Source organism: Moschus berezovskii, chromosome 14 (genome assembly GCF_049115385.1).
Source record: "Moschus berezovskii isolate FMDL1 chromosome 14, NW_MosBer_1.0, whole genome shotgun sequence".
NCBI lineage: Eukaryota > Metazoa > Chordata > Mammalia > Artiodactyla > Moschidae > Moschus > Moschus berezovskii.
The window spans coordinates 21956772-21980719 of record NC_142473.1 but is presented as its reverse complement, the minus strand read 5'-3'; the positions used below and the strand labels follow the sequence as shown (position 1 = coordinate 21980719).

Genomic DNA, 23948 nt, shown 5'->3' with positions numbered 1-23948 from the left:
AAACCACGTCTCTGTGTGCTCTCCCACTTGTTGTACTGTGTCTTTAATAATAAACTTTGTGATCACTGACCTAGAGCCAGACATCTTGGAATGTGAAGTCAGGTGGGCCTTAGAAAGCATCACTACTAACAAAGCTAGTGGAGGTGATGGAATTCCAGTTGAACTATTTCAAGTCTTGAAAGATGATGCTGTGAAAGTGCTGCACTCAATATGCCAGCAGATTTGGAAAACTCAGCAGTGGCCACAGGACTGGAAGAGGTCAGTCTTCATTCCAATCCCAAAGAAAGGCAATGCCAAAGAATGCTCAAACTACCGGACAATTGCACTCATCTCACACGCTAGCAAAGTCATGCTCAAAATTCTCCAAGCCAGGCTTCAGCAATATGTAAACCATGAACTCCCAGATGTTCAAGCAGGTTTTAGAAAAGGCAGAGGCACCAGAGATCAAATTGCCAACATCCGCTGGATCATGGAGAAAGCAAGAGAGTTTCAGAAAAACATCTATTTCTGCTTCATTGACTATGCCAAAGCCTTTGACTGTGTCGATCACAATAAACTGTGGAACATTCTGAAAGAGATGGGAATCCCAGACCACCTGACCTGCCTCTTGAGAAACCTGTATGCAGGTCAGGAAGCAACAGTTAGAACTGGACATGGAACAACAGACTGGTTCCAAATAGGAAAAGGTGTACGTCAAGGTTGTATATTGTCACCTTGCTTATTTAACGTATATGCAGAGTACATCATGAGGAACGCTGGGCTGGAAGAAGCACAAGCTGGAATCAAGATTGCTGGGAGAAATATCAATAACCTCAGATATGCAGATGACACTACCCTTATGGCAGAGAGTGAGGAGGAACTCAAAAGCCTCTTGATGAAAGTGAAAGAGGAGAGTGAAAAGGTTGGCTTGAAGCTCAACATTCAGAAAACAAAGATCATGGCATCTGGTCCCATCACTTCATGGGAAATAGATGGAAAAACAGTGGAAACAGTGTCAGACTTTGTTTTTTTGGGTTCCAAAATCACTGCAGATGCTGATTGCAGCCATGAAATTAAAAGACGCTTGCTCCTTGGAAGGAAAGTTATGACCAACCTTGATAGTATATTAAAAAGCAGAGACATTACTTTGCCAACCAAGGTCCGTCTAGTCAAGGCAATGGTTTTTCCCGTGGTCATGTATGGATGTGAGAGTTGGACTGTGAAGAAGGCTGATCGCCGAAGAATCGATGCTTTTGAACTGTGGTGTTGGAGAAGACTCTTGAGAGTCCCTTATACTGCAAGGAGATCCAACCAGTCCATTCTAAAGGAGATCAATCCTGGATGTTCATTGGAGGGACTGATGCTAAAGCTGAAACTCCAATACTTTGGCCACCTCATGCGACGAGTTGACTCACTGGAAAAGACCCTGATGCTGGGAAAGGTTGGGGGCGGGAGGAGAAGGGGACGACGGAGAATGAGATGGCTGGATGGCATCACCGCCTCTGTGGACATGAGTTTGAGTGTACTCCGGGAGTTGGTCATGGACAGGGAGGCCTGGCGTGCTGTGATTCATGGGGTCGCGGAGAGTCGGACACGACTGAGCGACTGAACTGAACTGAACTGAACTGAACCGTTTTTAGTTTTTACCTCCTTCAAACTTTCAGGTTAGGGTAAGAGCCACTTTGCTTTTAGCTTCTAACTCCTGGGCTTCCCTGGTGTCTCAGATAGTAAAGAGTCTGCCTGCAGTGCCGGAGACCAGGGTTCGATCCCTGGGTTGGGAAGATTCCCCTGGAGAAGGAAATGGCAACCCACTCCAGTACTCTTGCCTGGAAGATCCCGTGGGCGGAGGAGCCTGGCAGGCTACAGTCCATGGGGTCGCAAAGACTCCCTCACGACTGAGTGACTTCACTAAATTATGTAGGCGGTTTATCATTCTCACCTAACAGGAAGTCCAGAGGGTGTTGGGAGGTGGGGGGATGGGTCCTCTGTCCTTTCTACCTCTATGAGCATGAGCACTTAAGTCTATTTCTACCTGGTGGTCTAGTAGCTAGGATTCCTGGTTTTCATCTAGGTTACCCTGGTTCATTTCCTGTGCAGGGAACTAAGATCTCTCTTCGGGACACTGAAACTTGCTGTTGCCCATCCAAGATCAAAATGGTGGGAAGAGAATGGTAGACAGTGACTTCCCGCTACCAGGGTCCTTGCCAGTCTTTCCCCAGATCCGATTTCCAGCATCTGAGGAGTGAGGAGCATTCAAGATCAATCAACCCCCATCGGTTACAGGGGACAGCAGTTTCTGGCTCTGAGGTGATGCTCACCCACCAGCCTCAACTCTGACTCCTGCTATTGCGCGCAACTCTTGGTTCCTCGCTAGAGGCTTGGCCCCAACTCAGTGAAGGTTGAACAAACACTTGTTGAAAGAAGGGAAGTATCGGGTTTAGGGGATTTGGGAGACTGGAGGGAGTTACAGTCCAGTGAGGGAGACTGCTGAGCAGAAAAGAAGACAGGTAATACAGTGCTTTGATGGGTGCTGTTGTGAACGGAAGGGCTGGGAGAGTTGGCCTTGGACGGGAATCAGGGGAATGACATCTTGCTCTGCGTCTTTAACCTAGTGAAATTCGTTGTTTGATGGCGTTTCCGTAAGCTCTTCGCCACTGGGCCGTTTCTCTACAGCAATCACCCTGTGCGTCCTTTAAAAAAAGACAGTTTCCTCTGAAGAGTTGCCAAACTCCAGCAGCAGAAGTGGCGGCGGGGCACAGCCTCAAGCACGCTTGTCTCAGCAGCGCCCCCTCCGCCCTGATCCTCAGCCCCGCGCCGCCGTCTGCTGGGCCTGGAGCGGGAGAGCCGAGTCCGTGGCGGCCCCGCGGCGGCACCCGGCCCCTCCGCGGCGGGCTCGCCCTCGCCTTCCGGCCGGGTGGGAACCGGGGGCGGAGCCGCGGGCGGCGGAGCGAAGCCCGCCCCGGGGTGGGCCCGCTTCGGCCCTCAGCGCGCCCGGCCCCGCCCCGCCGCCGCCGCCGAGCTGGGGCGCCGTGGCCCGGAGACCATGCGCCGTCTCCCGCGGGCCCGGCTGCTGGCGCTGCAGCTCGCCCTGCTCGTGGCCTCGGGGGCCCCGGAGGCGCAGCTCAGCGCGCCGCGGAGCCTGGTGTGGGGCCCCGGGCTGCAGGCGGGCGTCGTTCTGCCGGTCCGCTATTTCTACCTGCAGGCTGTCAACCCGGAGGGCCAAAACCTCACCCGCTCGCCCCCAGGTAGCGTTCGACCGCGGGCCTGCCCCGCCCTGCGGCCGCTCCCCGCGTCCCCTACGCGCGTCCCGGCCTCGACCGCGCGCTCCTCCCCGGGAACCCGCCCGCCGCCCGCGCGGCGTCCTTCCCTCGGCTCTGGTCACGTCCTCTTCCCCTCCCCTCCCAGACCCAAAGGCGGGAGGGAGTTGCAGCGCAGGTCTGCTGAATGAATAAATGAACTCCGAGCGCCCTTCCGCAGTTAACAGGCGGGGACTGATAATCCGTATGGATGGCGCCCGGCTGTTAATGAAAGCTGTGTGAGTCACAAGTTGGAGGTGGTCTTTCTACGCCTGACGAGTTGTCTGATCTGTTACAGCTTGCAGGGAGTGCCTTCACGCGTTGAGTCATCCAGCCCGAGAATCGATGGATCGGGTTGCGTTGTTTAGGCCTGATCCTACAAAAAAAGGACATGTCAGAGTAGCAGGCAATTTAGGAGGCAGTTTTGCAGGATAAATTTTTGTTTTCTTCGAGTTTCGAGTTCTTGAATGCGGATCGCAGGAATTAGTGAAACTCGGAACTTACTAGGTTTTCCCTCTGGTCCTGTCCTGAATCCCTTCTGCCCGGTTGTCCTCCCAGTTTCTCCTTAGTATCTTAAGTTTGCAACTTCTTAACAGCTTGTCCTGCTAGTTTCGAGTTGTTGCCAGTCAGGATTTGCTGATTTATGTCCTGTCAACTGGCACCCGGTTTTATCAACAAAGAGACGATCAGAATACCCAGTGCCCCTTCCACCGCCAGTGGAAAACTGAGTACTTTGGTTTTTTAAGAAGTCTCCATGGCCCTAAGGATCAGATGAAGATCCTTAAACCCAGATTTAGTCTTTAACCACGGAGTGTATTTTCTTCTTTATAGTTTTCTTTGTTTTCTAAAAATAATTTTGTACAGTTATAAATGGGGGCGGGGGGAGGGCTTTAGAAAAAAGATGGAAAACTAAGGAAAAAATTAATTTATACATGAAAAAGGGAAGTTATATGACCCAAAGTGAAATACTGTTAATCTTACTTTTAATGAAAGAACTATAAATTCAAATAGGCTTCCCAGATGGCACTAGTCGTAAAGAACCCACCTGGCAATGCAGGAGACTTAAGAGACAATGGGTTCCATCCCTGGGTGGGGAAATCCCCTAGAGGAGAGATGGGAACCCACTCCAGTATTCTTGCCTGGAGAATCCCATGGACAGAGGAGCCTGGAAGGCTACGGTCCACAGGATCACAAAGTGTTGGACTTAGCTAGTACACATGCATAAATTCAAATAAAATTCTATTTTTTATTCCATTTTTAATCTAAAAATAATGGCAAAATTTTTTTTAACTGCTAATACTCAAAAGCTGTTAATGAAATACTCTTAGACGATGTCCTTCATCCTATGCTGGTGGGAGCAAATTGGTCAAATGTTTCTGGAAAGTAATTTTCCATGAAGAATCTTAAACATTTACAAACCTAATGTGCAAAATATATGTCTCAACAGTTAGAAAATGTCAAAGTGAAAGGTAATGAAAATGCAATGAAATGAATATGTAAAAATGAAAAAAAAATCATTTATGAAAAATGTCTATGCCTTTTAATCTGATAATCAGACTTCTGAGAAAATGATCAGCATGTAGTCAAAGACTTATGAGCAAGGATATTCTTGCCCCATTATGATTATTTATTACAATAAGTTTAAAGAGCAGCTATCCCAGGGACGGGGGAGCCTGGTGGGCTTCCGTCTATGGGGTCACACAGAGTCGGACACGACTGAAGTGACTTAGCAGCAGCAGCATAAGGAAGTTGTTAAACAAAGCATGGTACATTCATGTGATGGAATATTTAACAGCCATTTAAAGTAGCACTTTCAATTCTACTATGAGGTATCTAAAGTAGTCAAATTCAAAGAAAGAGAAAGTAAAATGGTGGTTGCCAGGGGTCCGTTTAAAAACCTGCACTATATTTCTGAAATCTCACCCAACCAGTCTTTACATTTTCTGCTAACATCATTCACTTGCAAGTCCTGAAAAATTTCTTTCTCCAAGAAGTAAATGAAAAATACGGAAATTTTTCTCAAACTGTAATCTTACATGACTTACCAAGATTCCCTTATTAATTAGCACTCTCATTTAACAGTGTTGCAGTTCAGTTCAGTTGCTCAGTCGTGTCCGACTCTTTGCGACCCCATGAATCACAGCACGCCAGGCCTCCCTGTCCACCACCAACTCCCGGAGTTCACTCAAACTCATGTCCATCGAGTCGGTGATGCCACTGATCTGAGTACTATTATTATGCGGCATATCTTCAGGAACCTAGATAGCAAACATGTGAACTTGAATGGTCTAAAACAGGGGGATTTCAAACAGGAGTTCACAGACAGAAATTTGGGGGTCTGTGATTTTGGATGAGGAAGAAACCAATCTATATCTTTATTTTCAGTAACCTCTGACTTAAATTGAGTATTTCCTTCCATTATGAATGTAGGCAAAACCTGCTGACATTGTTATATTCCCAGCGTCTAACACAATGCCTGGCAGAGTTGCCCAGTAATTATTGTAGAAGGAAAGAAAGAAGAGATGGAGAGAGGGTGTTTGGAGTATGTCTAGACAGCAAGATACCAGGACTCTTTTCTATTCAGTCGTCCTTCATCAGTAATACCTCCATAAAATTATCATACCTCCTAGTTATGTAGCACTTCAGTGTTTTGAATTGTGCCCTATTTCATATGCTCTCCTTAATCTTGAGAGTTAGTAAGAGTGTTAGTCACTCAGTCGTGTCCGACTTTTTGCGACCCCATGGACTGTGGCCCACCAGGCTCCTCTGTCAATGCAATTCTCCAGGCAAGGTTACTGGAGTGGGTAGCCATTCCCTTCTCCAGGGGATTTTCCCAATCGAGGGTTTGAACCCAGGTCTCCTTCATCACAGATTCTTTACTGTCTGAGTCACTAGAATAGGAAGGACTGGTATTATTCTCTTCACTATTCCTGTAAGAAACAAGCTTAGTGAAAATAAATATTTTTCCTGTGGTTCCACAGTGGATAAATGTCAAAGTCATGTCCAGATTCCCAACGCTTTCAATACCTCGTTCAATGGTCTTTCCCTTTTATCAAATCACTGGTATTGTTAATAAGATCACTGTTTTCAATAGGTTCCTATAGAGTATTCACAATTAGCAGGCAGTCATACATTTGCGAGGATTTCCATTTAGCCTCGAGTTGTACCAAGTTGGCCTTCAGGACTGTTCCCTTGGCCAGGTGGAGTCAGCCCTTTTGTTGAAGCTGTAGAGAGCATTAATAAAACTCCTAAACAAAAAGGGAGATGAAGACTCCATTGTAACAGGAATGACAGAGGTTATTTTTCAAACTATGAATTTTGAGAACCTTGTTGTTCTTACTCAGTCACTAAGTCATGTCCAACTCTTTGTGACAACATGAACTGCAGCGTGCCAGGCTCCTCTGTCCTCCACTATCTGCCAGAGTATGCTGAAATTCATATCCACTGAGTCAGTGATGCTATCTAACCATCTCATCCTCTGTTGCCCCCTTCTTTTACCTTCAATATTTCCCAGCATCAAGGTCTTTTCCAATGAGCTAGCCTCTCACATTAGGTGGCCAAAGTATTGGAGCATCGAAACAAAAACAAACTATTGGAGCTTCAGCTTCAGCCTCAGTCCTTCCATTAAATATTCAGGGTTGATTTCCTTTAGGATCGACTGGTTTAATTTCCTTGCAGTCCAAGGGACTCTCAAGAATCTTCTCCAGTACAGTTCAAAAGCATCAATTCTTTGATGCTTAGCATTCTTTATGGTCCAGCTCTCACATGCATACATGACTACTGGAAAAACCATAGCTTTGACTATACGGACCTTGGTTGGCAAAGTGACATCTCCATTTTTTAATGTGCTGTCTAGGTTTGTCATAGCTTTTCTTCCAAGGAGCAAGTATCTTTAAATTTTATGGCTGTAGTCACTGTCCCCAGTGATTTTGGAGCCCAGGAAAGTAAAATCTGTCCCTGCTTCCACTTTTTCCCCTTCTATTTGCCATGAAGTGATGGGGCCTGATCTATGATCTTAGTTTTTTAAATGTTGAGTTTCAAGCCAGCTTTTTCACTCTCCTCTTTCACCCTCACCGAGAAGCTCTTTAGTTCCTTTTCACTTTCTGCCGTTACAGTGGTATCACCTGCATATCTGAGGTTATTGATATTTCTCCAGGCAATCTTGATTCCAGCCTGTGATTCATCCAGCATGACATTTTGCATGATGTACTATGCATATAAGGGGCTTCCCTGGTGGCTCAGAGGTTAACGCATCTGCCTCCAATGCGGGAGACCCGGGTTCGATCCCTGGGTCGGGAAGATCCCCTGGGGAAGGAAATGGTAACCCACTCCAGTATTCTTGCCTGGAGAATACCATGGATGGAGAAGCCTGGTAGGCTACAGTCCACGGGGTCGCAAAGAGTCGGGTACTACTGAGTGACTGAACAGAACAGAACAGAACTATGCATATAAGTTAAATAAGCAGAATGATAGTATACAGCCTTAATGTACTCCTTTCCCAATGTTGAACCAGTCTATTGTTCCGTGTCTGGTTCTAACTGTTGCTTCTTGACCCACATACAGATTTCTCAGGCGACAGGTAAAGTGGTCTGGCATTCCCATCTCTTGAAGAATTTTCCACAGTTTGTTGTGATCCATATAGTCAAAGGCTTTAACATAGTCAGTGAAGCGGAAGTAGTTGTTTTTCTGGAATTCCCTTGCTTTCTCTATGGTAAAATGGATGTTGACAATTTGATCTCTGGTTCCTCTGCCCTTTGTAAATCCAACTTGTACCTCTGGAATTTCTTGCTTCACATATTGCTAAAGCCTAGCTTGAGGGATTTTGAGCATAACCTTGTTAGCATGTGAAAAGAGCACAATTGTATGTTAGTTTGAATATTCTTTGGCATTGCCCTTCTGTGTAATTGGAATGAAAGATGACCTTTTCCAGTCCTGTGACCACTGCTGAGTTTTCCAAATTTGCTGATATATTGAGTGCAGCACTTTAACAGCATCGTCTTTTAATATTTTAAATAGTTCAGCTGGAATTCTGTCACCTCCACTAACTTTGTTTGTAGCATTGCTTTCTAAGGCTCACTTGACTTCACACTCCAGAATGTCTGGCTCTAGGTAAGTGACCACACCACTGGTTATTTGGGTTATTAAGACCTTTCTTGTATAGTTCTTCTGTGTATTTTTGCTACCTCTTCTTAATCTCTTCTACTTCTGTTAGGTCTCCTTGCTGTTTATGTCCTTTCTCATGCCCATCCTTGAATGAATTGTTCCCTTGATATCACCAATTTTCTTGAAGAGATCTCTAGTCTTTCCCATTTTATTGTTTTCCTCTATTTCTTTGCATTGTTCATATAAGAATGCCTTCTTACCTCTCCTTGCTATTCTCTGGAACTCTGTATTCAGTTGGGTATATCTTTCCCTTTCTCCCTTGCCCTTCTTTTCTCTTCTCTCCTCAGCTCTTTGTAAAGCCTCCTCAGACAACCACTTTGCCTTTTTGCATTTCTTTTTCTTTGGGATGGTTTTAGTCAGTGCCTACTATACAAAGTAAGGAACCACCATCCTTAATTCTTCAGGCATTTTGTCTACCGGATCTAAACACTTGACTATATTTGTCATCCACCATATATAATCATAAGGGATTTGATTTAGGTCATACCTGAATGGTCTAGTGGTTTTCCCTATTTTCTTCAGTTTGAGCCTGAATTTTGCTGATCTGAGCCACAGTCAGCAACAAGTCTTGTTTTTGCTGACTGTATAGAGTGTCTCCATCTTTGACTGCAAAGAATATAAACAATCTGATTTCGTTATTGACCATCTGGGTTATGTTCATATGTAGAGTCATCTCTTGAGTTGTTGGAAAAGAGCGTTTGTTATGACCAGTGTATTCTCTTGACAAAAATCTGTTAGCCTTTGCCCTGCTTCATTTTGTACTCCAAGGCCAAACTTGCCTATTACTCCAGGTAAGTCTTAACTTCCTACTTATGGATTCCAATCCCCTAAGATGAAAAGGATATCTTTTTTTATGTTAATTCTAGAAGGTTTTGTAGGTCTTCATAACTGGTCAGCTTCAGCCTCTTCTGTGTCAGTGGTTGGGACATAGACTTGGGTTACTGTGATATTGAATACTTTGCCTTGGAACTGAACTGAGATTATTCTGTCATTTTTGAGATTGCATCCGGGTACCAAGTACTGCCTTTTGGACTTTTTTGTTGACTATGAGGGCTACTCCATTTTTTCTAAAGGATTCTCGCCCACAGTAGTAGATATCATGGTCATCTGACTTAAATTCTCCCATTCTGTAGCCTGCCAGGGTCCTGTGTCCATGGAATTCTCTAGGAAAGAATACTGGAGTGGGTGGGTAGCCATTCCTTTCTCCAGGCGATCTTCCTGACCCAGAGAATGAACCCTGGTCTCCCACATTGCAGCCACCAGGGAAGCCCCTCATCACTTTCTTTCACTTTCATTCCTGTCCATTTTAGTTCACCGATTCCTAAGATGTCGATATTCACTCTTGCCATCTCCTGTTTGACCATGTGCACTTTACCTTGATTCATGAATCTAACATTCCAGGTTTGTATGCAATGTTCTTACAGTATCAGACTTTACTTTCACCACCAGACACATCCACAACTAAGTGTCATTCTTGCTTTGGCCCAGCTATTTCATTCTTACTAGAGCTACTAGTAATTGCCGTCTGCTCTTCCCTAGTAGCATATTGGACAGCTTCTTACCTGGGAGGCTCATCTTCTGGTGTTATATCTTTTAGTCTTTTCATACTGTCTATAGTGTTCTCCAGGCAAGAATACTGGAGTGGGTTGCCATTTCCTTCTCCAGTGGACCACGTTTTATCAGAATTCTTCACTATGACCCATCTGTCTTAGGTGGCCCTGTATGTCTTGGCTTCATATCTTCATTGAGTTATACAAGCCCCTTCACCATGACAATGCTGTGATCCATGAAGGGGAATCTATATGTCAACATTACACAGTGTGACAAATTGGATTCAAAATGGGCTTAGAAGGAAGAAAGATTCAAAATGTGTGCAAATTTTGGTTCTGCTACTCATATATATGAGACCTTAGTGAAAGTACTGAACTTCTTCATGAAAGCCTTTGGCTTCCTGATCTGTAATATGAGATCACAAATACCTTTCTCACAAGTTCTTGGAGGAAATAAATAAGAGATATGAAAATCTCGAGCTCAGGGACGGGCACAGTCCCCCGACTAAGTAAGTGAATTTTTTAAAAAATGCTTTCTTTCCCAATCAAAAGTTTTCAAAATTTCCAAGTCTAATGATATAAAGTTTTGATACTGACAACCTCCTTTTGTCTCCTTTAGTCACTGCATTCTTATTCAACTTGCTATCTTTCATAAAGAAGTGTGAACAGAAAAGCTCAAGCTGACTTCATTTCTGTTCCATTATATTAGCCTCCAGGGCAAATGAAAATTCACATTCCTTCTATTTGAAGCAATTTGAAATGACACTCTTATTTTCTCTTTTATGAGGGTAGGATTGCTTATTTCTAATTTAGTCCTGATCAATTTTAAATTAATGAAGGGTTCTGGAGATTTCTTCCATAAAGTAAGCCTCAAAATGTCACATAGTCATTAATATGCAGGTTATATCTGTGTTTTATTTAAAATCATAAACTTATGGAGGATAGAACTATTCGATAGGAGATAAGAAGCTTTTCTGTCCTGTTTCCAATCTGGGGAAAGAATGATGGAAATGGCTTTTTAGTCCCCAGGCTCTGCCTTCCTGATTTTCAGTCTGCCACACCACATTGCCTTTCTGAAACTAAGTGGGAAATAACATAAAGCAATGATTTATATGTTTCATTAAGCATTTCAGGTAATTGACCAACATTTATAATAATTTCACATTATTACTATTTTTTTTACAACATCCCTTATAGTTATTTCATTTATGTAAGCAGATGTCTTTCATAATTTTATCACACTTTTTCAAAAATCCTAAAATGTATGTGTTTGGTACTTAATTATTTAGTAGAAATGTGTCAGACACTGCATTACTATTACTAAACTGAAGAGAATAAGAAACATTTTTTTCTGACCCACAAGAAAAAAATAAAACCTTGAAGATCAAAAAAATAGAAATATCACTCACTAGATTTAGAAACTAAGAATAGGGAAAACAAACTTTTTTCTTCAGTAATTTCAAATATATGTTAAATATGTTTAATATTTTAATATTATTAAATATGATAGATATGATATGAAAGATTTATTTGATCACAATTAGCTGTTTACCAAGACTGTGTATTTCAGAAGATTCATCACTTTTCTTTAAACATTTTCCTTTGGTATGGTCATAAACTGTGATTAGGATATTGACTGCTCCTTGTTGTCAAAGTGCTTGAGGATCAGATCTGCGCTGAGTGCAGGTATGTCCACTGGACTCTCTGAAGAAAGGAGTCCCAATGTTTATTCCTGAAACAGTATTGTTTCAAAGTCTAAAAAAGTCAGCTAATACACTGCAAAAAGAGAAGGGAAAGTTTACTAAGTAGGTACTGTCTATCCTGGAACAGAAAACCCACAAAATTTTGAAGTTGAAAGGAATGATAGATCATCCTAATGTAACAGTTTCATTTCAATTATAGGAAAGAAGCTTAGAGGGGTACATCTATGCTTTTACAAGGTGTGTGAGTTTGTGTGTAGGTGAGTGTGTTGTATTTGTGTGACTCTACTAACTAACTATAATCTCTCTCTACTTAAGGAAATGGAAGGGAAATTTCATCAGAATTGAGGTTTATTAGATATTAAAATGGATTACAAAGGAGGCTTGTGCATACTTTATAAAGAGAAAGTGGAATTTCCTTAGGGCTATGTCATCCTAAAAGTTTATAGATGCTTTTGAACTGTGGTGTTAGAGAAGACTCTTGAGAGTTCCTCAGACTGCAAGGAGATCAAACTAGTAAATCCTAAAGGAAATCAGTCCTGCTTATTCATTGGAAGGACTGATGCTGAAGCTGAAACTCCAATACTTTGGCTACCTGATGCAAAGAACTGACTCACTGGAAAAGACCCTGATGCTGGGAAAGATTGAGGGCAGGAGGAGAAGGGGATGACAGAGGATGAGATGGTTGGATGGCATCACCGACTTGATGGACCTGAGTTTGAGCAAGCTCCGGGAGATGGTGAAGGAGAGGGAAGGCTCGCTCTCTCTGAGCAACTGAACTGAACTGGGCTTTTAAACCTACCCAAAGGAGAAAATTCAGACTTAAATGGAAGAAAGTAGGGAAAACCACAAGACCATTCAGGTATGACCTAAACAAATCCTTTACAATTATACAGTAGAAGTAACAAATAAATATAAAGGATTAGATGTGATGACAGAATACCTGAAAAACTATGGACAAGTTAGTAACATTGTAAAGGAAGCAGTGATCAAAATCATCCCCAAGAAAAAGAAATGCAAAAGGGCAAAATGGTTGTCTGAGAAGGCCTTACAAATAACTGAGAAAAGAGCAGGCAGAGAAGAAAAAGAAAGATAGGCCCATCTGAATGTAATTCCAAAGAGTAACAAGAAAAGGTAAGAAAGCCTTCTTAACTGAACAATGAAAAGAAATAGAGGGAAAACAATAGAATGGGAAAGACTAGAGATCTCTTCAAGAAAATTGGAGATTCCAAGGGAACATTTCATGCAACGATGTGCACAACAAAGGACAGAAATGGTATGGACTTAGAAGAAGAAGATATTAAGAAGAGGTGGCAAGAATACACGGAAGAACTATACCGAAAATATTTAATGACTCAGGTAATCACAATGGTGTGATCACTCACCTAGAGCTGGCTAGTGAGTGTCCTGGAGTGCGAAGTCAAGTGGGCTTTAGGAAGCATCAACAGAAACAAAGCTAGTGGAGGTGATGCAATTCCAGTTGAGCTATTTCGGATCCTAAAAGATGATGCTGTGAAAGTGCTGCACTCAATAGGCTAGCAAATTTGGAAATCTCAGCAGTGGCCACAGGACTGGAAAAGGTCAGTTTTCGTTCCAATCGCAAAGAAAGGCAATGCCAAAGAATGTTCAAGCTATGCACTATTGCACTTATTTCACATGCTAATAAAGTAATGCTCAAAATTCTCCAAGCTAGGCTTTAACAGTACATGAACCGAGAACTTCCAGATATTCAAGCTGGATTTAGAAAAAGGTTGAGGAACCAGAGATCAAATTGCCAACATCCGCTGGATCATAGAAAAAGCAACATCTACTACTTTTTCATTGACTACGCTAAAGCCTTTGACTGTGTGGATCACAACAAATTGTGGAAAATTCTTCAAGAGATGGGAATATCAGACCACCTTACCTACCTCCTGAGAAATCTGTATGCAGGTCAGGAAGCAACAGAACTGAACATGAAACAATGGACTGATTCCAAATTGGGAAAGGAGTACGGCAAGGCTGTATATTGTCGCCCTGCGTATTTAACATATATTCAGAGTACATCATGTGAAATGCCAGGCTGGATGAAGCACAAGCTGGAATCAAGATTGCCAGGAGAAATATCAGTAACCTCATATATGCAGATGACACTGCCCTTATGGCAGAAGTGAAGAGGAACTAAAGAGCCTCTTGATGACAATGAAAGAGAAAAGTGAAAAAGCTGGCTTAAAACTCAACATTCAAAAAATGAAGGTCATGGCATCCAGTCCCATCACTTCATGGCAAATAGATGGGGAAACAATGGAAATGGTGATAGACTTTATTTTCTTGGGCTCCAAAATCACTGCAGATGGTGACTGCAGCCATGAAATTAAAAGTTGCTTGCCTCTTGGAAGAAAAGCCATGACCAACCTAGACAGCATATTAAAAAGCAGAAACATTACTTTGCAGCAGACTTCTGTATGGTCAAAGCCATGGTTTTTCCAGTAGTCGTGTATGGTAGTGAGAGTGGACCATAAAGAAGGCTGAGCACTGAACAATTGATGCTTTTGAAATGTGGTGTTGGAGAAAACTCTTGAGAGTTCTTTGGACTGCAAAGAGATCAAACCAGTCAATCCTAAAGGAAATCAGTCCTGAATATTCATTGGGTTGACTGATGCTGAAGGCGAACCTCCAGTACTTTGGCCACCTGATTTAAAGAGGTGATTCATTAGAAAAGACCCTGATGCTGGTAAAGATTGAAAGCAGGAGGAGAAGGGGATGACAGAAGACAAGGTGGTTGGATGGCATCACCGGTTCACTGGACATGAGTTTGAGCAAGCTCTAGAAAATGGTGAAGGACAGGGACGCCTGGGGTGCTGCAGTCCATGGAGTCACAAAGAATCTGACATGACTGAGTAACTGAACTGAACTGAACTCACAATTAACTTACAATGTTCCAGGCCCACAGGAAGGTGATTCAGTTATACACATATACATATATTATTTTTCAGATTATTTTCCACTGTAGATTATTATAAGATATTAACTATAGGTCCCTGTGCTATACAGTGAATTTTTGTTGCTTATTACATATCTAATTTTTAAAATTAGAAGTCAAACATTCTATTCATACTAACTCAAACAAGTGAAATCAAAATGTCATACAGTTTTTAGTTAGGTAAAAATTCATGTTTTCTAAAATATATATAATACATACTATTTATATGTTTACAAAAGCTTTTCTACTTTGCTTGATAAAGGCTTGAGAAAGAACTTCAGAAAAAAAAAGAAGAGATGAAGAAATTGGGAAACATAAGTAAATGAAATGGGAGCACTGAATATGAAGTAACAAAAGTAAAACAAACTAGATAGAAGTAAAGGATCATCATATATCCCATTTGTTTTTAAACATGGCTTCTCAATAGAAACATACCTGGAGCTTTGGAGAAAAAAGCAATACCTGAGCATTTGTATTTTTCAAAAAAATACCAAGATAATTCTGATATGCATCTGGATTTCAAAAAGTGATTACAGGTTTTTCTATTAGTTCCTAGTTTTTGGTGATATAGAGTTCTATTATTTTCCTTGTTGACCAATCATGATGCAATGGTATTAAGTGAGTAACAGTTACATAATCACAATAGTAAAAGATGTTTATCGGTTTTCACAATCAATAACCAAACACAAAATAAAAGATAATTACAATTGCAAGCCATATTGGGAACATGATTAGCCTAACAATATAAAATAACTACATACAACTGGTGGAGGGGGGTTGTCAAGCAGAGTGATGTGGTAAGTGGAAGTGCATACCTGAACATGTTTTCATCTGTACAGCCAGTGTGTGTCTTTTGGTTGGTACATTTCATTCATTTATATTATGATAACTATCAATATGTATGAATCTGTTACCATTTTCTTAATTATTTTGTGTTCATTTTGTATAGGTCTTTTCCTTTTCTTGTGTTTCCTGCCTAGAGAAGTTCCTTTAGCATTTGTGGTAAGGCTGGTTTGGTGGTGCTGAATTCTTTTAACTTTTGCTTGTCTGGAAAGGTTTTGATTTCTCCATCAAATCTGAAGGACAGTCTTGCTGGGTAGCATATTCTTGGTTGTAGGTTCTTCCCTTTCATCACTTTAAATATATCATGCCATTCCCTTCTGGCTTGTAGAGTTTCTGTTGAGAAATCAATTGACAACCTGAAAGGAATTCCCTTGTATGTTATGTGTCATGTTTTCCTTGTTGCTTTTAATATTTTAAAATTTTAATACTTTGTCTTTAATTTTTGTCAGTTTGATTACTACTTGTCTTGGTGTGTTCCTCCTTGGAACTCTCTATGCTTCCTGAACTTTGTTGACTGTTTCCTTTCCCATGTTAGTAAAGTTTACAGCCATTATCTCTTCAAATATTTTCTCAGGTCCTTTCTCTCTTTCTGCTCCTCATAGGACCCCTATAATGCGAATGTTGATACATTTAATGTTGTCCCACGTGTCTCTTAGACTGTCTTCCTTTTTTTTTTTCATTCTTTTTTCTATATTCTGTTCCATTCTTTTTTCTATATTCTGTTCCACAGTTGTGCCCTCCAGATCATTTATCTGTTCTTTGCCTCAGTTATTCTGCTCTTGATTCCTTCTAGTGTATTATTCAATCTCTGTTTTTTGTTCTTTAGTTCTTCTAGGTCTTTGGTATGCACGTCTTCCTTTTTCTCCATTGTTTTCCCAAGATCCTGGATCATCTTCACTATCATTCTGAATTCCTTTTCTGGAAGGTTGCTTTTCTCCACTTCATTGAGTTGTTTCTCTAGGGTTTTATCTTGTCCTTTCATCTGGAAGACAGCTTTCTGATTTTTCATCCTGATAACTTTCTGTGATATGTTTTTTTTCTAGCCAGTGTGGGATTGTGGTACTTCTTGCTTCTTCTCTCTGCCGTCTGATGGAGGAGCCTAAGAGGCTTGTGTAAACTTCCTGATGGAGTGACTGGTGGTGGGAGAAATTGGGTCTTGCTCTGGTGGGCAAAGCCTTGCTCAGTAAAACTTTAACCTTATTATCTGCTGATGGGTAGTATTGTGCTCCATCCCTATTAGTTGTCGGACCTGAGGTGACCCAACCCTGGGGTCTATGGTTGGGTTAATGGCAACCTCCAGGAGGGCTTATGCCAAGAGGAACCTTCGGGGACTGCTGCTGCCAGTTCCCCCATCCCTGTGGTGAGCCTCTGCCAGCCCACACCTCTATAGGAGACCCTCAAATGCTAGCAGGTACTTTTGGTTCAGTCTGCTGTGGGGTCAGTGCTCCTTTCCTCAGGGTCTTGGTGTGCACAAGATTTTGTTTGTGCCCTGCAAGACTGGAGTCTGTTTTCCCCAGTCCTGTGGAAGTCCTATAATCAAGTCCTGCTGGCCTTCAAGGTCAGATTCCCTTGGGATTCCAAGTTGCTTTGTCAGATCCCCAGGCTGGGAAGACAGACATGAGATTCAGAACCTTCACCGCGTGGGAGAACTCCTTTGGTATTATTTTTCTCCAGTTTGTCGGTCACCTACCTGGTCAGTATGGGATTTGATTTTTTCGTGATTACGCCTCTCCTACCATCTCACTCCAGCTTCTTCTTTGTCTTTTGGTGTGGGGTATCTTATTTTATTGGGTACCAGCATTCTGTTAACAGCTAGTTGCAATTCTGGTGCTCTCACAGGAGATGAGCACACATCCTTCTATTCTGCTATCTTGAGCTGCAGGCCTCAGTTGCTTGGTTTAGAAGACCTAAACCAAATATAGTTCCTGGTGTCCAAGATGTTCAAAACTAAAATAATTTTGTTTACCATTGATGGTACAGAAAAAATAAACTTCTTGTGAAACATGAAATAGAGTTACTTATACTTTTTTTTTCCCCTCCCTCAGGTCAAACACTATTCAGAGTAGTAATCAAATCTCTGTCACCTAAGGAGTTAGTTCGGATTCATGTCCCTAAACCTTTGGACAGGAATGATGGAACATTTTTGATGCGATATAGGATGTATGAAACTGTCAGTAAAGGGCTGAAGATAGAAGTCCTTTATGGTGATGAACATGTTGCTCAGTCTCCCTATATTTTGAAAGGTAAGTAATTATTACATAAACCAGAGCCAGCCTTATGTGTAGAACCCATGGCTTTCAGATTGCATTATGATGATGTTAAAGACATGTGCAAAAGGATAAATGTGATATATGTACCTCCTGGAGTTTAATTTTTTTGATATCTTCAGTTCAGTTCAGTCGCTCAGTCGTGTCTCACTGTCTGCGACCCCATGAATCGCAGCACGGCAGGCCTCCCTGTCCATCACCAACTCCCGGAGTTCACTCAAACTCATGTCCGTCGATTCGGTGATGCCATCCAGCCATCTCATCCTCTATCGTCCCCTTCTCCTCCTGCCCGCAATCCCTCTCAGCATCAGAGTCTTTTCCAATGAGTCAACTCTTCACATGAGGTGGCCAAAGTATTGGAGTTTCAGCTCTAGCATCAGTCCTTCCAATGAATACCCAGGATTGATCTTTAGAATGAACTGGTTGGATCTCCTTGCAGTCCAAGGGACTCTCAAGAGTCTTCTCCAACACCATAGTTCAAAAACATCTTAGGGGAGAGAAAAACTAAGTAATTTAAAGAGATTTAAATGACAAACAAAAATATTCCTGTGTATTTACCCAGGTAGTTAGCATATTTAGTACTCTTCATTCTTTTGCATAGATACATGTTTTCACTTAGTACTATTTGCCTTCTATCTAAAGAATTCCTATTAAATTTTCATTTAATGTGAGGGTGATGATTAGTTCTTCCAGCTTTTAGATATCTGAAAATATATTTATTTTGCTTTTATTTTTGAGAGATATTTTGCCAGGTAGAATTATCAGTTCAGTTCAGTTGCTCAGTCATGTCTGTCTGTTTGCAGCCCTGTGGACTGCAGCATGCCAGGCTTCACTGTCCATCACCATCTCCCGGAGCTTGCTCAAATTCATGTCCATTGAGCTGGTGATACCATCCAACCATCTCATCCTCTGTCATCCTTTCTCCTCATGCCTTCAATCTTTCCCAGCATCAGGGTCTTTTCTAAAGAGTCAGTTCTTTGCATCAGGTGGTCAAAGTTTGAGAGTTCAACTTCAACATCAGTTCTTCCAATGAATATTCAGGACTGATTTCCTTTAGGATTGACTGGTTGGACTTCTGGCTGTCCAAGGGACTCCCAAGAGTCTTCTCCAACACCATAGTTCAAAAGCATCAATTCTTCAGTGCTCAACTTTCTTCATGGTTCAACTGTCACATCTATACATGATTACTTGAGAAACCGTAGCTTTGACTAGATGGACCTTTGTCGGCAAAGTAATGTTTCTGCTTTTTAATATGCTGTCTAGGTTGGTTGTAACTTTTCTTCCAAGGAGCAAGCAACTTTTAATTTCATTGCTGCAGTTACTATCTGCAGTGATTTTGGAGTCCAAGAAAATAAAATCTGTCACTATTTCCATTGTTTCCCCATCAATCTGCTATGAAGTGATGGGACCGGATGTCATGATCTTTGTTTTTTGAATGTTGAGTTTTAAACCAGCTTTTTCACTATTTTCTTTCACTTTCATCAAGACATTCTTTAGTTCCTCTTCACTTTCTGCTATAAGGGTAGTGTCATCTGCATATCTGAGGTTATTGATATTTCTCCCTGCAATCTTGATTCCAGCTTGTGCTTCATCCAGCCCAACATTTCACATGATGTACTTTGCATATATAAGTTAAATAAGCAGGGGGACAATATACAGCCTTGACATGCTCCTTTCCCAGTAAGGAACCAGTGTGTTGTTCCATGTCTGATTCTAACTGTTTCTTCTTGACCTGCATACAGATTTCTCAGGAGGCAGGTAAAGTAGTCTGTATTTCCGTCTCTTGAATTTTCCTCAGTTTGTTGTGATCCACACAGTCAAAGGCTTTAGTGTAGTCAATGAAGCAAAAGTAGATGTTTTTCTGGAACTCTTGCTTTTTCTATGATCCAGTATATGTTGGCAATTTGATCTCTGATTTCCTCTGCCTTTTGTAAATCCAGCTTGAACATCTAGAAGTTCACGGTTCACGTACTGTTGAAGCCTGGCTTGGAGAATTTTGAGCATTACTTTGCTAGTGTGTGAAATGAGTGCAATTGTGCAATAGTTTGAACATTGTTTGGCACTGCCTTTCTTTGGGATTGGAATGAAAACTGACCTTTTCAAGTCCTGTGGCCACTGCTGAGTTTTCCAGATTTGCTGGCATATTGAGTGCAGCACTTTCACAGCATCATCTTTTAGGATTTGAAATAGCTTAACTGGAATTCCATCACCTCCACTAGCTTTGTTCATAGTGATGCTTCTTCCTAAGGCACACTTGACTTTGCATTCCGGGATGTCTAGCTCTAGGTGAGTGATCACACCATCATGGTTATCTGGGTCATTAAGATCTTTTTTATATAGTCTTCTGTGTTTTCCTGCCACCTCTTCTTAATATCTTCTTGCTCTGTTAGGTCCATACTGTTTCTGTCCTTTATTGTGCCCATCTTGACATGAAATGTTCCCTTGGTATCTCTAATTTTCTTGAAGAGATCTCTAGTCTTTCCCATTCTAGAAAGACTTTTCCTCTGTTTTCTTGCATTGATCACTCCGAGGAAGCTTTCTTATCTCTCCTTGCTAGTCTTTGGAACTCTGCATTCAAATGGGTATATCTTTCCTTTTCTCCTTTGCTTTTGGTTGACAGTTTTTTTTTTTTTTCCCCTTTGAGTATTGTTCTGCTGTCTTCTATATCTGCTCACTTGCATTATTTCCAGTTATAAATCTGCCATTTTCTATATCTTTGATCCCCTGCTAAATATTTTTCTCTTTATCAGTTGTTTTGAACAATTTGATTATTATGTGCTTTGATGTAGGTTTCTTCATATTTCTTATGCTTGAGATTTGTGGATCTTTGGGTTTATAGCTTTCATGAAACCCAGCATAAAAGTGGCCATAAGTTCTTCAAATATTTTTTCTGTTCTATATCAGCTCTCCTCCAAGAATTCTAATTACCCATACATTAGGCTTAAAATTATCCCATGACTCAACTATGCTCTTTTCATTTAAAATTATATTTTTCTCCATTTCATTTTGTATAGTTTCTATATGTTTAAGTTTACAATATTTCTTTCTATTATGTTCAATCTGTCATTAATTCTATCCAGTGTATTTCTCATTGCTCAATGCTTTCTCATCTTCTTGAGCTTTTCTCTAGGATGCAATTAAGTTGTTTGGAAGTAAGTTGATCCTTCAAATTTTCTTTTACAATTTATTAGGCAGGCCCAGAGCCATGTTTAGTCTAGGGCTAATTATTCCTTTACTGAGGCAATACATCTCTGCATATTCTTTCCAACCTCTATGAATTAGGATGCTTTCCAGTTTGGTTTGTATGAATGGGCACTTTTTCCAGCCCTATATGAACCATGGGTATTGTTGCCTCTAATCCCTATGACCTTATGGATAGTTCTTTCTTTGTTTTGGACAGTTTATTCAAACATGTATATTGATCAGTATGCCTTAAATATTTGAGGGAAACCTTGTACAGACCTCTGGAGTTCTATCTCTGTGCAGTATGTTCTACAACTTCTAGCTGCCTTGGACTTTCAGCTCTGTCTCAACTCAGTGAGACTTCTGGGCTCTGCCCAGATTGTTCCTCCCTGTTGCACAACCTAGAAACTCCCTTGGGCAGTAAACTTGAGGAACTATAGAGTTTACCTCATTTGTTTGTCATCTCTCAAACTCTATTCATTGCCTGATGTCCAATGTCTTAAAAAACTATTGTTTCATATATTTTATCCGTATTTTGGTAGTTTTAGGTAGGAAGCTAAATTGATCCCTATTTGTTATGCTTGTCTGAAGTAGAAATCCTCAAGAAAATTAAATAGCTTTTTAAATTATTTTTATATTAAATATGGATATATTGTGAAATAAGATAAATTTTGCACAAATTCTTTTTTAAATGAGTCTTCAGAATAGTTTCATACTTATGTCTGACCACTTTAAGCTTACACTTCAAGGTGTCCCTGAGTTTCATGTTTCCTTTTTGAGATGTGCTGATGGAGGTAATTTTAGGGATTCAGAGGAAGAGACCTCATCTTGTCTTTAAAAATCACCAGCCTTACTATATAATCATGCCTAAAAAGGAATACATTCTCTTTTTCCTTGTTGAAAGGTAAGTTTTATGCTCATCAGCCATTTATAGCTCACTGGAAATAAATTTATCAATGAATTGAATGAGTAGGTTACACTGGGAGAAAATATGCTATATGTTACATTGGGAGAATATATGCTCTACTAGGTTATCTAGGGTGGGGTGAAAAGGGGACAGAAGGTAAGAGCACAAGACTCTGACATTACTTTTTACCACTGATTTGTTTACAGTAGATTATCCCTGTCTGGATAATCTTAGAATTTACCAAGAAGTCATCCTATGTCCACAGCAGTGGCAGAAACAACTCCGTGTGTTGCATTGCTTGTTAATGAAGCTTGGCATTCCACATGTTTTGCTTTCCTTAGGACCAGTGTACCATGAGTACTGTGAGTGTCCAGAAGAGGATCCTCAGGCCTGGCAGAAAACTCTGTCTTGTCCAGACAAGGAACCACAGATTGAAAAAGATTTTGCTTCTTTCCCCAGCATTAATCTCCAGCAGATGCTAACTGAAGTTCCGAAAAGGTTTGGGGATGAGAGGGGTGCTATTGTTCATTACACGGTTCTCAATAACCACATCTACCGAAGATCTTTAGGGAAATACACAGACTTCAAAATGTTCTCAGATGAGATTTTGCTGTCACTGGCAAGAAAGGTATGAGAATGAATTCATTGATTCCAAAACCAAAATAGTTTAAATGTTTATTTGTAACATTTAATTCTTGGAATAATAATGGTAAAGAATGAAAATGGATTCCAGGCTTGAAAATGTACATCTGTCTACCACCTAAGTATGGATCAGTTGGTTTTCTCTTTCCTTTAATATTTAAGTTAAATAGTTTGAGCCCCCATCTCAGGTAGGTAGACCATATAGCACTCTCCCAAGTCTTATGAAACATGATTAGAGCTTCTATCTTCCAAAAGATTTCACATCCCCAGCACCTCCTCCTTCTCTCCCTCTATTCAGCCCCTCTTTCCATATTTACAAAACTTCTGTAAATCCTCTTAAGCAGAGCAATTCAAACTACCTTTTGTTATTCCTTATTCCCAGTCGTGCAGAATAAAGGAGGAAGAATGGGCATTTTTTTACCTCTCTCATCTAGAAAGGCCATGAACGTAGTTTTCTTACCCAAAAGCCACCTTTCCTGATATGAGTTATATATTCCCAAGCACATGAAATATGGGACTGCAATCAATTCTTATTTTAAATAGCAGTTGCCTCCTGCCTCCCCATCAGCCCATCATATGAGCATATTATGGGCATCTGATCCTAAAGGCGGTTCTTTCTTCCTGGACTACCACCAGTCCACTCTGCCCTGTATTTCTGTATCTCTGTGCTTATGTGGTTTTCAACTAGGAATGATATGCCTCTGAGAGGAATTTGGCAATGTTGCAACTGGGGACTTGATACTGCAACTGGTGGGTAGAGGCCAGGGATTCTGCTAATTCTGCAGTGTGCAGGGCAACACCCACAGGGTAGAATTACCCAGATGAAAATGTCGGTGGTGCCAAGATTGAGAAATTCTCCTCTACAGTGAGAACTTCTGATGTGGAGCTTATGGACTATAGCCTACCTGGCTCCTCCGTCCATGGGATTCTCCAGGCAAGAATACTGGAGTGGGTTGCCATTTCCTTCTCCAGGAGATCTTCCCAACCCAGGAATCGAACCCAGGTCCCCTGCATTGCAGGCAGGCCTTTACGGTTTGAGCCACCAGGGAATCCCTTATTAATAAGCTACTAAATGATAGTAAGGGAGCACTAGGGTGAAGAATCATATCCCTTTGCCCTTCCCTTTTGTTCCAGGTTCTTTGCCCAGTGACTAAAAAGGGATTTAAGATAAATGAGACTCACCTCTGGTTTTTGAACAGCTCACTCTAGGAGAACTTGTTTTTGTTATTCAGAAGTGAGGATGGGATATGAATACAAGCAACGTTCTACCACAACATGATAGGCACATAAGAAAAGTAGGTACCCAGAGTTAAAATGTCCGAGGAAGGCGAGTCACAGAGGAAGTAACATTTGCTCTGGGTGTGGAGGATGAGAAAAGAGATTGCCAAGTGAATAAGTAGGAGAAGGGCCTTCCAAGTAAAGAGAATTACATGTTAAGGTGGGTGGCATTTTCAGA

General features: G+C 41.3%; 1 protein-coding gene across 1 annotated transcript in view; it reads left to right on the top strand.

Annotated features, from left to right (window-relative positions):
- The first annotated feature begins 2951 nt into the window (after window positions 1-2951).
- Window positions 2952-23948, top strand: part of POGLUT3 (protein O-glucosyltransferase 3) — a 31563-nt gene continuing 10566 nt past the window's right edge. The window contains exons 1-3 of the mRNA XM_055422978.2: window positions 2952-3224; window positions 17539-17736; window positions 22192-22478. Of these exons, the coding sequence (XP_055278953.2) occupies window positions 3023-3224; window positions 17539-17736; window positions 22192-22478 (687 nt within the window). The 5' untranslated portion in view covers window positions 2952-3022. The remainder of the gene's footprint in view (window positions 3225-17538; window positions 17737-22191; window positions 22479-23948) is intronic.